The sequence below is a fragment of the Penicillium robsamsonii genome, assembly GCF_028829455.1.
Source record: "Penicillium robsamsonii strain IBT 29466 chromosome Unknown utg000001l_segment0_segment0, whole genome shotgun sequence".
NCBI classification, from domain to species: Eukaryota; Fungi; Ascomycota; class Eurotiomycetes; order Eurotiales; family Aspergillaceae; genus Penicillium; species Penicillium robsamsonii.
The window spans coordinates 6,478,935-6,492,754 of NW_026643219.1; the positions used below are offsets into that span (position 1 = coordinate 6,478,935).

General features: G+C 50.5%; 3 protein-coding genes across 3 annotated transcripts; 1 reads left to right on the top strand and 2 right to left on the bottom strand.

The window, feature by feature from the left end:
- Positions 1-416: 416 nt before the first annotated feature.
- N7447_002520 (putative Rho guanyl nucleotide exchange factor) lies at positions 417-5,794 on the top strand (the record flags this gene model as incomplete). The annotated part of the gene is made up of 2 exons (XM_057226795.1): positions 417-4,994; positions 5,051-5,794. The coding sequence occupies 2 exons, from the start codon at positions 417-419 to the stop codon at positions 5,792-5,794; spliced, it is 5,322 nt and encodes a 1,773-aa protein (XP_057090811.1).
- A 784-nt stretch (positions 5,795-6,578) lies between these two features.
- On the bottom strand, positions 6,579-10,117 carry N7447_002521 (GTPase-activating protein; the record flags this gene model as incomplete). Its single annotated transcript, XM_057226796.1, has 3 exons — positions 6,579-8,853; positions 8,902-9,253; positions 9,313-10,117. 3 exons carry the CDS (start codon positions 10,115-10,117, stop codon positions 6,579-6,581), a joined length of 3,432 nt encoding a protein of 1,143 aa, XP_057090812.1.
- Positions 10,118-12,251: 2,134 nt separating this feature from the next.
- Positions 12,252-13,430, bottom strand: N7447_002522 (uncharacterized protein; the record flags this gene model as incomplete). Its single annotated transcript, XM_057226797.1, has 2 exons — positions 12,252-13,136; positions 13,191-13,430. 2 exons carry the CDS (start codon positions 13,428-13,430, stop codon positions 12,252-12,254), a joined length of 1,125 nt encoding a protein of 374 aa, XP_057090813.1.
- Between the last annotated feature and the right edge of the window lie 390 nt (positions 13,431-13,820).

A 13,820-nucleotide genomic window follows, 5' to 3' on the forward strand; every position in this document is an offset into this window, starting at 1 on the left:
TAATATAGTGCGGGTGGTGACCCCCGTTGGCGGTGGAGACGGTCCCTCGACTTAGCGTGGGCGCAGCTGATGCGAATCCCAACATCCACATATTCCCCCCCCCCCCCCCCCCCCAAAACAACTCCTGGTTTTGCATCTTTACTGGACTTGGTTTCCCTATTACCAAGGCTAGTATATTGCGCTCAACGGTTTCATTGGGAATGCCCAGAGCCAGCTCTTCGGTAGCGTGTCACTGACCCGTGTGGTCGTTCCCCTCATTCAAATCAGTCTGATTTGCTCTAAACTATTCACTCTTTTTGTCATTCACTCGCTTGGTTGAGTGTCCCAGCTCTACGGTCCTGCCAAAGAATCCGTCGCGCAGTTCAGGGCGCGTCGAACGGAGTCAACATCTGGTCAGCTCTTACCTCTCCGCAACAATGTCGCAGTACCCAAACGGTCAACAGGCATACTACGGCCAACCTACAAACCCCCAAGCCTCTGTCCCACCGTCCACCGTCCACTATGACAGTTATTCGCCCCAGAACCCCACGTCGGACCAACATCTGCCTCGAAGGATGCCGAGTTATAATGCTGGGGATGATTCTAGATACTTCAACCCTGCTCAGACCCAGAATATGAGAGCGACCGAAGAAAACAGACAGTATTCAGCTCAAGGTGGTGGCTATGGTGGCAACGCAGAAGAGGGTGGCTACAACGCTTCGCAGGGAGCCTTTCAAGACGACAGAGACTCGAGATATTCGCGCACTTCCTCAGACACCATGTCGTACATGTCTCCGAGTCGCGCCTCTTCACAAACCTCCAGTATGTCCTATCAGTACCAATACTCTGGAGCAGCATCGTCATCCCAGCCGGCCTACAACCCGCAGCAATACGGCCTTCCACACACGCAATCACAACCGGTCCTGGCTTATAATCCCCAGACGTACACTGGCTCCAGCAATGCTTCTTACGCCGCTCCAGCCTCGGCCCACCAACCATATAATCCTGCAGCATACCAGTCTGCCACAGTTTCGGGGATGAGCTCTCCGGTTCTACCCAGAAGACAGAGCACAGCTTCGCACTACGGGCAGACACCGCCAACTCCACAATCGTACGGCTTCTCCCATCCACCCCCGCTTCCACCCCTTCCACCGCCGAGGGGTGCTGATCATCCGTATGGAGGACGTTCGTACCAACCCATGTCACCGAACCCCTTGTCGCCTACCCTCTCGCCTTCTTATGTGCCGTCAAGCTCCCCGAGTATAATGCATATGCCTCCGCCTACATCACGTCCGTATTACAGCAATTCACAAGAGGCTGCATATGACATGCCACCTTCCCAGTACATCCCAACGATCCCAAGCGGTTCCTTCGAAGAGCAGCCTCCGATGCCCCCAGTTCATCAGACTCATACAAATGGCCTGTACGGCAAACGGCCAAGTGTATTACATTCCGGGGCAGGGCGAGCCCTGCCAACTCCTCCCGTGCAGTCAGCATTACCAATCCGAACGGAAACTTTAACTCGCCATCCCCAATCGCGACCTCTTCCTGGACCACCAGTCGACGAAGCCGGGATGAATGGCAGTCGCTTGCCAGCGGAAACTCCCATGGCATATGAAGATGTGCTCAGAGAGGATGAGGCGGCAGCGTTGGACTCTCATGGCTTTGCCCGGCGTCACAGCTCTAGAGCATCCCATGCTAGCTCTGTTTCGCGCATGCAATTCTCACCTGATGAGGAACACACTCACACCAACGGTAATATGGAGACAGATGGCGCAGGGCATATGGTGAACTATAATGCGTACAGTGATGACGATCCCGAGGCTCTTGCTGGCTTGATTATGTTGCAAGAAGACATAGAGCGCGAGGAGCGTCTTCAAGGGCGGATGCGACGTGAGACCAATGCCTCGGTTTCCAGTTCACGCGGATCCAACATATCGCCAGGAGGGCATTCGTCACACTCTGATCCCCATGGAGATAATGATGTCGTCGATCTGGCGCAGTACGAAGGAGGCTACCAGTACTATGGCGAAGCGCACACAGGCTCTGCTGTAGGCAACGGATTTTCAGGCACATCTGGTGGTTCATTCAGAAGCTCTGTGTCTCCTGATGACCGTGGTGAGTATCTTGATGAATACGGGCATCCGCCTATTGCATATGCATATGCCAATCGCCTCCATCATGCGCCAGCTGATGCCAGAGTAGATGCCAGCGGCACAGGGGGGTTGGCGGCACCCGATGCTTATCTCCGACGGATGAGCTTTGACTATGGCGACGAAGGAGAAACACCATACCAGACCCATTCTGGAGATCAGTCTGACGACGAGAGCTCTGACCCATCCGCACACAAAGATTTGTTTTTCCACCCTGGGATGCATCCATTACCACCAGCACCTGTTCGGCCTGCTAGCAATAGTGAACTCTTAGCGCGTTTAGTACCTGCGGGCACATACAACCCTCAGTCGGGGCAGCAGGATGACTTTGTTGATTATCCACAGTACCCCTCGCCGGGCTCTGCGGACCCTCATGGCGATGATATGCTGAACCCGTCCCAAGTTCCGCGGTCGTCATCATTGTCGACTCCTATTGGCCCTCGTACTGATGCGCCTATCAGATCTAAGACCGATGCGGTCCGGGACCGGCTCAGATACAAGCAGCAGGAGCAAGAACTCATCATGCAGCTTCAGCATAAGGATCTGCCTCATCCAGATCCAGCGGCGACGCCTATGGGGCTGGATCTTCCAATCATCCCGGCTGGCCGGCGCAAGAAGTTCCATCTCGCGAAGCTGTCATCGGAACAATTCAAGAAGTGTAGCGAACCGTGGGCCTTGAGTTCTCTCTTGTCCTGGATTAAAGAGCTGAGTGAGGATGAGTCAGATCTCAGAGAGCAAACAATTGCCGATGCCATGGTCGCGTTGTTCACCCACAAAGTCCCGACCATGAATATTGCTGATGCCGAGACACTGGCTGCTCGAGTTGTGAGCGGTATGCTTGAAGAAGGTGCATTGGTAAAAGAAGAAGAATGGGTCAAGTTTGGCTCAGGCACACTTTCGGGTATCCTGTTCCAGATCACTGGCACAGGATGTTACTCTCCAAGGCTTCACTTACATGAGATGCACATTGAGGATACTGATAGTTTCGGTCGATGCTACTCGCATCACTGTATGCGGACATTGAAGAAAGTCAACCTCAAGGCACAGATGATGGCACCGCAGAAGAAAATCGAGGACTGGGTCACTTTCTACAAGGTCCCCAAGGAGATATTTGAAGCTCATCCGAAAGAAGAGGTCGAGCGACAGAACAATTTGCACGAAATTGTCACTACAGAAGACTCCTACATCGCGCAACTGGATGTCCTACGAGAACTTTATCGTGATCAGTTGGCTAAGATGAATCCCCCGATCATCCCGGCGAAGCGACTGCCCAAATTCTTGGCTGACGTGTTTGGCAAGGTCGATGCTGTGAAGAGAGTAAACGAGGATTTCCTGTTGGCACAACTCAAATACCGTCAAAAAGAACAAGGACCATTCATCTCTGGATTCAGTGACATCTTCCGGGAATGGATTCGCAAAGCTAAGAATGTTTACATCGACTATGCTGCAACCTTCCCAACGGCAAACTATCTTATGCGCAAGGAGGCTGAGCGGAACCCGCACTTCAAGCAGTTCTTGAACCAAACGCGGGACCACAAACTGTCAAGTCGCCTCAGCTGGGATACGTTCCTCAAAGCCCCGATCACCAGAATCCAGCGATATACTCTTCTCCTGGCGACTGTCCGCAAGAATATGGCCAAGGATTCTGAAGAGAAGACAAATTTGGCACAAGCCATTGAAGAGATCAAGGTTGTGGCACTAGACTGTGACAACAAAGTTGGAGAGATGAACAAGAAGGCCGACTTGATGGAGTTGGCATCCAAGCTGCAATTGCGACCCGACATGAAGAAGGAAGTTGAACTCAATCTCGAACACTTAGGTCGACAGATCATCCATCGAGGCGAACTGCAACGTCCTGGAACCCGCACAAGATTCCTTGTCGATACACACGCCATCCTGTTCGACCATTATCTGGTTCTTGCAAAGATATTCACAATGCGTGACCGGGCGGTGAAGTATGAGCGATACGACATTTCAAAACTGCCTATCCCAATGGACCTGTTGGGCCTGGAAAGCACCAACGATGATCCTGTGGTCAAATCATCTGTCAGGGGAGTTTCGACTGTCACGCCCTCTCAAGCGGGTGCTGCCAGCCCTCTTGCGCATTCAGGGTCTGGTGCATCTGGAGGAAACGGGGCTGTTGACAACTCGAGGGACGACAAGATCCTATACCCTTTCAAAATCAAGCATCTGGGCAAAACTGGAACATATACTCTCTACGCTTTCTCGGCACAGAGCCGCGTGGAATGGTGCCAAAAGATTATCGAAGCGAAGACAAAGCATGCTGCTGCTCTCTTCTCGCAGAACGCCGAGCCATTCCGACTGCGTGTCGTTGCGGACACTGCGTTCGCATATTCTGATCATACACCTGGCTCTAAAAGTGTGACTATCAAAGGCACTCCTCTTCATCGTGCGATCAAAGAAGTCGAGAAGCAACATGAAACCTCGAACACTCGCCCTCCAGCAATATGTAAGACTGCAGTCCACTGTGCCACGGTTTTCCAACAGCCGCCTGGGCGCATCATGTGTGCAATTGGCACAGAAAATGGACTATACATGTCTGAGCTCAATGACCCGCGGGGCTGGTACAGGGCCATTCCCATCACCCGGGTCACACAAGTTGCTGTGTTTGAGGATTTCAATTTGCTCTTGTTGATTGCAGATCGGTCTTTGATTGCATACCACCTCGACGTGGTCTGTCCCGCCAATGGGAAAGCCTCCCAGTCATCTCAAGATTCTGCTCGACGAGCCCCGCAGAAGCTGTCTGGAAACCGTGAAGTGGGCTTCTTTGCCGCTGGTCGTCTGAAGGATCGGTACTTGGTTATATACAAAAAGCGTGAGGGACTATCATCTACATTCAAGGTATGTACAGTTGCAGGCAACTCGATACGGCAACAGGAAACTCACACAAAATCTAGGTTCTCGAGCCCGTCTTGCAGAAGTCATCCACGAATAAGAGCCGCCTGTTCTCGCGTCGCTCACAAACAGAATTCTTCCGCGATTACGACGAGTTTTACATCCCTGCTGAAACCTACCGAATTAACATGTTCCACTCCTCGCTTGCAATCTCAACCCAAAAGGGCATTGAAGTCCTCACCCTTGACAAGAAACATTCATGGTCTGTCCCTGACTTTAATTCCAACGATACCCAAGATGCACACGATACCCTACACAGCATCGCCAATCGCATCAGTGGGCTCAAGCCACTAGGCATGTTCCGTCTCAGCGAGAGCGAGTTCCTAGTAGCTTACCAGCAGTGCGCTGTCTACGTCAACAAGCACGGCGACGTCTCTCGCAGTGTAGTCATGGAGTTCGTCGGCAGCGCACACACAGCCTGTCTCTATGGCAAGTTCCTAATTCTCTTCAATGAAGACTTTGTTGAAGTCCGCAACGCAATGAACGGCCGCTTACGCCAGGTTATCCCCGGCCACAACGTCGTATGCATCGATGACGGCAGCAAAGTGCCTGGCTCGCTCAATGGAAGCGCACAGACCAACACCGGTGCCGCGATGAGTCTTTCCAGCGGCTTCTCCGCTGCCACCAATGATTTCCCGGCCCCCACGGGCCTAGGCAACACGGTCAAAATCTGCATGCAGCATCCAGAGTATGAGCGCCGCCAGATTGTCTTGGAGCTTCTCGAGAATGAGGGCCAAAAGGACTAAACTAAAATACCAGTCGACCGTTTTTGGGGCGCCATGATTCACATTTTGTTCTTCTTCTCTTGGAGCTTGCATCTACCACACGCAGCTGACCCTTCTTCCTCGCCAATTTTGTGCACCTTTCATTCGCCTAACCCCCTTTTCATCCCTTTCTACTTTTGGGCCTTCATTCGGTATCACCTTTTCTCCATGGACGGTGTCCCGATTCTCGATACCTACGCTTGTTTTATACCCTTTTTTCTTCTTCCCTTGCATCGTAATCACACGATGCCATTCTACTTCTACTTCGAAGGTTTGGTCGTGATTGATCGCTTCCATCCCCTGGGGTTGTTCCAGCCTGCTTGATGATAATGCTTGCTGTACATAGAAAACGTCATTACATCTCATGACTTGACGATTCTCTGAATTCAGAACACCTTTGCTTTACAGGCTACTTTGCCCTTACGAATGTTTGATTTTGTTGGAAACATATAGGTCTCAAATCTATCTTTTGATCTCGATATATTTACATGAATCACAAATACCCTGTGGAATTCGGTACATGTACGAAGGGTGCTTCTGTCCAATAAGCAAGAAATGATCCGGTAGTAGATTCTTTCTAAGAGGGATCTAAAAAAATCCAGTTTCTAGTCTGAGAGGCTCCACGCAATCGGAAGATGAATTCAAACGTCCAAACCAGGGGTTGTAGTACAAATTTGCACGCCGATCCAAACCAACCTTGGGAGGAACCGGCGATGAGAAAACCATATGGCCAACTGTATATGACATGAGACAGTATGCAAGAAAATCATGGCTCAAACTCGACGAGCTTGCTAATAACTTCGCCATCACGGACTGTGGGAGAGCCATGGCCCTTAGCAGAAGCTGCAGAGCCGGAGACCTTGCGAGGAGCGTGGTCCGCATTTCCGTCCAAGAGAGAAGTTCTCTCTTCCTTTCCGCCATCAAGTACCTCGGCCCCTTCAAGAAGGTCACGGTCAGCGTCACGGACGATGCTACGGCGCTCCGTATCAGCGCCGTATGCGCCAGCGCCCCAACTGGGGGTACCACCAGGGATAGCAGTAGCGCTGCTCTCACGACGGGGATAGTCATCATCATCCTCATCGTCTTCTTCTTCCTCGCGGCCAAGAGCGTTGCGCTCGAGGTCGCGTTGCGCCTCGTCCATTCGTTTTTTGACTTCGGCTGCCATGCGGATTCCATCTGAGACGATGTTGTCGAGGACGCCGCGTAGGCCCTTGCCTGGGGGCACGATGCCTCCTGAGGCACCGGCGACGGGGGCTGAGCCGGCGGCGAGTCCGGAGGAACGGATGCTGCCGAGGTTGGAGAAAGTTGTGAGGTTGGATGACATTGAGGAAGATGCGGCCAGAGCCGCGGGATGGGGGTGGTCGGAGAGGTGGAAGGATTGAGGGAAGTAGGATTCAAAGAACTGCTCTAGAAGTTCGTCGGCCAGGACAACCATTCGGAAAGTAGGGAGAGTGATATGCAGGGGGTTATTAGGATCGAGAGCCGGGTTGGCAGACTCAGATGTAGAGCGGATATGGTCGTTGCTGTCTGATTCGGGGGTGGTAGACTTGGCTGACTGGGGGTTTTCTGATGCTGGAGAGTTGGTGGATTTGGCATCATCAACATCAATCAAATCTTCTTCTTCTTCTTCTTCTTCTTCTTCGTCGTCGTCATCGTCGCCAATGGCAAATGAGTCCAGCTTTTCGGTTGCCTCTGCCGTTGCATCTTGTTGGGCTGTTTTTTGGTTCTCTGGGTGGCTGGGGTCGGCGTATTCGAAACAGCGACGGATGAATGCGCTGACACTACCGAGGAATTTCTCGTCAGTAGTGAGCGAGTTATCGGTATGGTCACGGTCTCCCGAGTTCAGATTTTCCACGGACGGACTGGCCGTGATTGTGCCCTCAAACCCACGGCGTGAGAGGAACAACAGCGCCTCGGACATTTTCAGGATCCCCTCGCGATCAACCTGGCCATTTCCACTGTCATCGTACAGGTCAAAGAAATAGTTGATGTTATTCATGATGTCGGGAGACCCCTTCAGGCGGGCGAGACCATTCACCACATTTTGAAGATTCAATCCCTCCTCGGGGTCTGTGGCCCACTTGCGGTAGAGGCGCTGCATGAACTCATGATCTGCTGGCTGCCTGCGATTCGCCCACAGGGCCGATTTTCCTGATGAGGATTCTTTTCTTGATGGTCCAGGGGAGTCGGCGACCGCCCATTTGGATGTGGCGGCTAAGAACTCCCGGAAAGCATCATAATCCATATGTGTAGGGCTAGGTCCAAGACCAACACGGCCGACTTGGGTATCCGCCGGAGGAGCAAGCATGGAAAGGCGTGAGGATTTCTTCCTCTCTTGTCGCTTTGTCTCTTCCTCAATAACTCTCTGGTGCTGCTCCCACTGGTACAACGTTTCATAGAAGCGATCGTATATCGTTCCAAGATCATCCACGCTCAGGCGTTTGCTTTCGGGTCCAAGGTTGCGGATAGAAGTACGCTTTGCAAAAGTCTCGATATTCTCTAGCACAGCACCCTTGTGCTTTTCGCGGGTCTCGGTGATCGTGCTGTGGGTGATGCCGGAAAATTCCTTGAAGGCAACCACCATTAATTCTTGGAATCTAGTGATGGCGCGCAGCTTGGGATTCTCTGATCTCGGGTGGGCAGATTCATCCAATCGTGAGAAATACGACTTCAAGACAGAGATAAACGACCCATCATCTTGTGTCTCGAGAAGCTCCTCGCCGTTCACTCGGAGAATGGCAAGGCCCACCTGGAAGAGGACCTTTGGCCCCTCTAAGAAAAACACATCCAAGACACGGAAAGCAAAGACCAGTGGCATGGAGTTAATATAGAGGGAGAGAAACCATGGCAACGATACTACAGAAAGCTGCACATCTGATTTGGTGAGGTGATCCCAGAGAACCGGCATTGTTTTCTCAACTAGAGACTCAAACACTTTCTGGTCGAGTAGCGTGCCGTACATTGTTGTTGAATAGTAACCGGGGAGTAAACGGTCACATAGCACAGAGAGAAGGAAAAAGGCCTGGGCCTCTGACATATATCTGTTCAAGTTAGCAGACGCCCTTGGCAGTTTGAGATTCTAAACACACATCAATAATGCGGCAACCACGATGTTCATGGCTTGGCAATACCCAATCTCTGGGTCTATCCAACTGTACGCAGTGAGAACTCGTCGCAAGCGTCCAATGCCTTCTTCGCTCTGGAAGCCAGGATATTCTGGTAAACTGCGATTCAAATCTTTCTCAATCTCGTCGATAGCAAGGGATTCTTGTCCCTCAAATTTGGCCAATGTCTGTTGATACTGCATCGGAGAATGTAGACGAAGGAAGAGAGAACCGGATGTAAGCTCCCATATTTCTCCGCGTAACCGATTGGGCAAGCCAACTCTGATTAGCTTGTGGAAGGTTGGTTGGCGAACCAACGTAGCATTGCGACCATTTTCTAGAGGATATCAGTCATATGCCGGAACATAAAATCAAACGAAGATACAAGTCTTTTACCTCTGAAATATTCGCCCCAAAGTCTCATCTTGCTACGATCACGCAGCTTGCGTGCATCGCCTGGGTAGCGGAAAATTAGACCCAGCCCCGCATCCGGGGGTTGACGAGTGTCAGTCTCATTCCCATCTTGTCCCTTTCCTTTTGCGCCCGAGAGCAGATATTCCGAATAACAATCCGAGACGACGGTCCGCAAGCTGTCAACCTCCTTCATTCCTTCCCGCAGGCCTTTTTTCAGCGTGTCACAGAATCGTTCGCAGGCCTGTCTGCTACCGACAAGCTGCAATATGAGGCGCTGGGGGGTGAAGTTGGGCTCTTGTTGCTTATAGAGCAGACCATTCCATGTTGTGAGCGCCAGGGAGAAAACATGGCTGGCGCTATGGAGGCGTTCGACACGTCGTATGCAGGATAGCGGGAGAATAAATCCATTGCCTGATGGTCCAGTGCCGTGGGTCTGGCCGGTCCAAGTGGTTGAGGCACTTGCTGTGGCAGAGGGAATGAAGCTCGTCGGCTGGGTTGAAAAGCAGATGAAACGTTCACTAAGATGCAGACGCCCAGCGTACGTATTTCCCGCCCGATCAACCCTGCGAGAGCCATCTCCTTGATTTGCCGATGAATTTGGTAGTGGGAGAACGAGATCGGCGGTGATCTCTTGGAGCGGGTTCTGGGAATCAGGGAGGCGGAACTGTTGCCGGAACAGCGATGCTTTGGAGGGATTATGATCGGGTGAGGATAGGGCGGGGATGTTAAAATTGGCAGGATCAATCAGGCTCTGAGCCTTCTGAACGAAGGATGACCACGGTATCATGTTGGAGAAGTGAAGGTGGGAAGCTGTGGGAATGTCTTGGAGCCGATAACCGATGATGTCGAGATCAAGCTACAGTTAGGGACTTTGAGCAGATCCGGGCTAGGAATAGGAAAAAAAGCCCGTGCGTTGTTTGAATTGAAGATTCAGGGTCATCGTACAAGCTAAATCATCCTTGGCCGAGGACTAGGCCTGCAGAACAAGAAGATCAAGTCGGGTGTTGTTGTCGGATTGATAAGAGGGGGCGTGATGATGCCAGCTTCACGTGACTGTCCTCAGCCTTATGCATAGCTTGGCATCACAGCATTCTCCAAAAGTTATACAGTCTTTGGTAGGAATTCTTCTTTTCGCTGTACCGACCTTGTTGTAAGCCGATAGATGTGAGGGGAAATGAAATCCATAGGAGACTTTGAATAGTGTAGTATTTATATTTGTCATATATAACGAGCGTGAAGTGACCTAGCACATAGATGTACATACAATATGCCTTCCTATCAAGGTTAAACACCAGTGAATACAGTGGACTACAACCATACACTACAGAGGAGCGCGCAAGAACTAGAGATATTGCAATTTATGAGGCTTGACTGACAAGAAAATACACACTGCACAAGAATGACTGTACAAGCCTGAGATAAGAGGACATAAAATCACAATCGAACTAAACAAAAAATGGAATAAAACAAAATGTAGGTGAAATGAGAGTAAGAACAGACTGGAGCAATACAAGATTTAAAAATAGGACAAGATATGAACAAAACCAAGCTCAAGGCAATCATTGACCATTGGAATTTCGGCGTGGAAGCCTTCGAGCGAACAAGCATAGAATATTGACTGAGCACTGTACAGACTGTGCAAGTAGTATTGACGCTTGTAAGAAACATTGACTGTGGAGAAAAGAGAAAAGATGTACAGCCAGGTTTGGCTAGTGATAGTCGTAGGTCGAAAGACAGAGACAGCGGAACTTTTTTCTTGCCGTTTTTCTCGTCGGGTGACCTCAAGCTTCATAGGGTTAATTGCAATCATGCGATTTGCTGTGGAAGATAAATAGAGAGTCCAGAGTAGCTGGTAATGGGTTGTCAAGTGACCGAAGCTTCATCGTTGTACGCGTGGATTTTGCCGTGGATAAAGTTGGAAGTCTAGTCTGGTCGCCATAGGGTAAACGACAGCAGAACCTTTTAGAACTTTTTTGTTTGTCTTTGTTCTTGTCGTGTATCCTCAAGCTTCACAGGACTAATTGCAATCATACTAATTGCTATCATGTGGATTGGCTGGGGAAAAGAGATAGAGAGCCTAGTATAGCTGATGATGGTCATACCCTGGGTCAAACGAGAGCGAAACAATTTGTTGTTTTGTTTTGTTTTGTTTTTGGTTCATGTCGATGACCCTCGAGTTTTCAGAGGGCAGTGTTTTCTGGCCCTGGAAAATGAGTGGAAAGAAAGCCCAGTCTGGCTGGCAATAGCCTTTGTTCAAATGTGGCAGTCTTTTTTAGTGCTTGGTTTTGTTGGTGTCATGTTCTTCCAAGGTTCCTTTCAGTGGTCTCTTATGGCCCTGAGAGCCCGGTGGGTTCATAGGAATTGATGTGGAGAGCCCATTTTATTTAATGACGGCCCTTGGTTGAAGACAGCACAACATTTTTTTTCTCTTTTTTTCTTTGGTATTGTTCTTGTCAAGCCACCATTGGCGTGAGAGAGATTGCTGTTTTCCAGTGCATCATCAAAGGGAAATAGATTGAATGCTCAGTCCAGGTGGCTGGTGATGGCTGGTGATGGCCCTTGGTCGAAAGACAACTTCAAGGAGTCTTTGTTTTTGTATTTGCATTTTTGTATTGTTTTTGTTGATCCTCGCTCGGGTCCTGGAGAGCTGTGTATCCGTGAGCACCGTCTGTAGGAAGTAAAGCCCAGCTTATGAATTCTCCAAATATGAAACTAAGCACCCGTGAGGACTGCCTGATAATTGCCCTCCAACAAAGGACAGTGGCACTCGGTTGGAAGATAATATCAATATGTTCTTTTTTTTCTTTTTTCTTTTTTCTTCTTTTTTCGATGTTTTTCTTTTCTTTTCTTTTCTTTTCTTTTCTTTTCTTTTCTTTTCTTTTCTTTTCTTTTCTTTTCTTTTCTTTTCTTTCGTTTTTCTTCTAGTTCTTGTCGAGTGATCCTCGGGCCTCAGAAGACTCAGTGTATTCAGGAAGGACCTCCTCAGAGGAACGAGGGATGGTCATGAGGCCCTGCTTTTCGCAGGCCTCGCCATCCTCCCAAGCTGCCTTGTGCTCCGCAGAAGTGGTGCCGCGGTAGCGTTGCCAGAGGAAAACTACAGCCTGGCCGACTAGCATGCCAATAGCACTTGCAGTCAACCCGGCTAGGACACCTAGAACGGCTGGGACAACGATAAAGTGGACAATGCGAGAGAAAGCGCGAGCGAAAGCACCATGGTGTGGGTGGTGCTTGTGGGGACGAGCGGAGCCATGGGAATGGGCATGGTGGCCACCGGGGCCAACCATTTCACGCCCAGAGCCTTCTTCGTGGTGGCCCATTGTCTTGCCATTGAACTTGTCATGGCAGCTCTTGCGGCCGGCTTTGGCCATGCCCATCACACGAGCCTTGGCCCCAGCCAAAAGGCCCCGAATGCGAGAGACCATAAGTTCCTGCAGGCATTTAGCCTTGCCATGGCACTCCTTCCAAGATAAGCGGTCGGAGGCTGGGGCGGTGTTTTCGATTTCAGTCCGGGCGATGAAGAGCTCGCCGTTGGGATCCTGCAGAACGGTGATCGCAACGGTGTCGACGGGGACTGGGTGGGTCTCCAAGTCGAGAACGGTGAATCGAATATCCAACAGTTCATAGCCCGGCTCGTCAGATGGTGCAGCCATCGGCATAATTTCAAGCGCATATCCAACAGGCATGGGATTGGACTCCTTGCCCTCTTCATTTTGTTGCACAGCAAGAATTGGAATGGGCGGGGCCGGTGGGAATATTTGACGGCCGTTGGCCAGTAGGCGGTTATCTTCGATCGAGAAATCCAGAGTCTATAGAGGTTTGTTAGCTAGTGCACATAAATATTCGGATTCTGTGATCCTTACTAGAGACGATGGTTTGCCCTCCGTCCAGTTAACAACACCTTCGTCGTTGGTTTCACGGAGAGGGCATTCAGAGCAAGGCAGGTCAACAATCGCATGATGAACGTCCTGCATAAGCATAGGGTGGACATTCACAAATCCATCCTCAATCATATCGACTTTAGGTTCCATCTCGGGGACAACGAGCATGGCGCCAGCGCCAAGAGCAGCGGCGCCACCTAGCAAGACGGATCGCACAAACATAATGGGAGGAAACGAAGTTCGAAGTAAAATGCAAGTCAAAAGCAAGTCGTTGCGTCTCTCGTTAAATTAGGAATGGGCTCAATAACGACGTGGTGAACAATACCTCGAGAGGGTATGGTATGGAGATAAGTGATCTTCTTTCAGCGGGAAGTGGAGTGGGTGACGCCAGCGCCTGCGTGGCTCATGCTCTCATTGGTGGATAGTGGACAGTCAGCCTGCTGACTGTGTAGGCGGCATCCCGATCCCGGTCGTGTTCGTATCATGAATCGTTCTCACGTGCAATTTGCACGTCTTCTGCCCAGTTTCTTGGTGTAGGCAAAAGGAAATACACCCGAACATAATGTACTCTAGGGCTCAGATATCGCAGTTGGACATGTTCGGACATGAAAT